A 2307-nucleotide genomic window follows, 5' to 3' on the forward strand; every position below is an offset into this window, starting at 1 on the left:
CTTTCTAAACATCTGTATCGTCAGGTTTTACACAGGTAAAGCTCCCACCAACCTTAGTTTTATTTAACAGTACTCCTATGCATTACAAAGCCTTCCTTCACAACAGCCATACTTTCTGAGCTAATGTTTTCACTGAGTAATAAGCTGAAACATCTTAAGTGATGTTCAAGTGCTTTCTGAATTTCAATTGGTTGGTAACTTAACCTACCACTCATTCTGACAAGGAGTTTTATCAAGAAGAATCAAAGATAGAGATATTCTGCCATTACCAAAATGCCTATTGGAGAAATGTACTTGTCCCCCACAACTAACTATAAGCAAGGTAAAACGTCCAAATTTATTTGGAGTTCAATAATTCAACTGAACATTCGGTATTTTCTTTGCCAGGACAAGAACAGTTACTGTACTTATCCGAGTACAGTTTTAAAAGCTACCTATTAAGTATACGTTTTTAAGCAAGTAGTCCTTTAATTCTTAGAAAAATGCAATAGTTTGTAGAGATGACTCAAATATCTGTGTATAAATCCCATCGATACAACAGCGGTATCTGTTCCAGAATTCTGGGAAGGCTACCTTTATGTACTCAATCCAGTGCTGCAAGAGAACCTGTACTCCGCCTCTCACACGACTGAACAACTGATACAGAAGAGAAAGGTCTTGAATTCGGTTTTCATCCAGAAGGTGGTTTAAACCTGCACATCAGAGAATTTCAACAGAAATTAAAACCAGAATAATCCAAAGAAAGAGCAGTGTATTACTACAGTAAGGGACCTCTTCGATGCTAGCATTTTTTTAAAGAAGTAGTTAATGTTGGTGGAGTTTTTTTGGGGGTTGTTTTTTTTCTGTTGGAGTTTGGTTAAGCTACCTAATTTAACAGCAAAACACAGAATGGCTACCTGAACTGGCTCAAACCTTAAAGACATTGCTATTGCACTGGGTATCTTCAGCTATATGTACTTTACACAACACACTTCTCACAACCCCTTTACTTACTTCTGCTTTACTGTTCCCTAAAGATTTGAAACGTTTACACTTCACTGATCTGTAGGAAAGGCTCCTTAGCAAGAGAGAGCTCTGAGTCTCAATTCCACCTGTAAAATACATTTTACAGATGTCTGAAGACAACCAGCTTCAAGAAATATTGTTATCTTTCATTTTTTAACTTTTTGGAGGCCTGGTGCTACCCACAACAAGGTTCTAAGAGAGTAGATAGGTAAATATTGTGAACTCGACACTCCTCTCAGTAAAGAGTCTGTTACAGACATTCAGGAAGATGCTCACATTTTTTTGACCAGAATCTGGCTAGTAAGGACTTTATCATTATCTTTTATTATTCAACTCCTACTGCACCCGTATCTATCTCCAGACTATCCCTCAGAGCAAGAGAGGGTCACTTGACTCCACAGAGACTATTGCAGCACCGAGGCAACGTACTTCATTGCTCAGATTGTACTTTTATTTTTAAAAAAAAACAAGTTCTGTTTTGCAAGCAGCAGGTAATCAATGTTTCCCCTTTCTGGTACAGCCATGATTCTAAGGCTACTCCTTTACCTGAGTCTTCAAAATGCTAATATTTAACACACTGAACACAAGAGTCCCCTATTCTAGTTCTCCTTTTGCTTTGCCGCGTATCTGAAGGCAGCACCGCATCTTCTCACCTCTGACAAGGAAAACGGTACTTGTCCTCTGCAAAATGGTCAATGCTATTCCATGAACCGAGTAGAGAAGGGCGTTAAAGAATGACGTAGTTTTGTGTTCTCCCTCAGCACCTGAATCTCTAACTTCCTTTCTCAACACAGGAGTTCAAAGCCCCAAAGCAGTAATCAGAAACATTTCTATAAAGAAGAAAGATTACCTTTCTGAAGAATGGCTGTTAAATGTTCACCTAGAAGCTGCTTTTCTACAGTAGCAATTAGTGGCTTCCTATAAAAAAAAAAATGTTTAGAATTACTTTCCTTTTTCCATTATCCGCAGTTTTAAATCCTTTTTTTGACATTGCGTTAACTACACTTGTCATTGGGAGTGCTCTCATTAAGTGTGGCCAAGGACCTAAAATGATTATACAAATATTTATCCATTTTCCTCCTCAGTAAGCAATCTTTTTTCGTCTTTGCTGACTGAGAATTCAATTCACACCATAAGCCTGCTGTACATGACCTCTAGGCAGCTGGACAACAATTCCATCAGTGAAGAAACTGATGGCAAAAGTTTGTCAAAAAATATACCTTCTCCTGTTATATATTTATACCCACCTCCTGGGAGGAGATTCATGTCTTGGGAGACAAACCAAGGAGGAAAAAAAAAAAA

The 2307-nt window shown here is 38.1% G+C and overlaps 1 protein-coding gene across 1 annotated transcript in view; it reads right to left on the minus strand.

The window, feature by feature from the left end:
• The window catches only part of CUL4B (cullin 4B), a 22390-nt gene that overhangs the window by 7646 nt on the left and 12437 nt on the right, over positions 1 to 2307 (minus strand). Inside the window, exons 9-10 of the mRNA XM_010141092.1 lie at positions 1856 to 1923; positions 574 to 692 (exon numbers count right to left, since the gene is read on the minus strand). Coding sequence (XP_010139394.1) covers positions 574 to 692; positions 1856 to 1923 — 187 coding nt within the window. The remainder of the gene's footprint in view (positions 1 to 573; positions 693 to 1855; positions 1924 to 2307) is intronic.

The sequence above is a fragment of the Buceros rhinoceros genome, unplaced genomic scaffold, assembly GCF_000710305.1.
Source record: "Buceros rhinoceros silvestris isolate BGI_N320 unplaced genomic scaffold, ASM71030v1 scaffold16958, whole genome shotgun sequence".
Taxonomy (NCBI): domain Eukaryota; kingdom Metazoa; phylum Chordata; class Aves; order Bucerotiformes; family Bucerotidae; genus Buceros; species Buceros rhinoceros.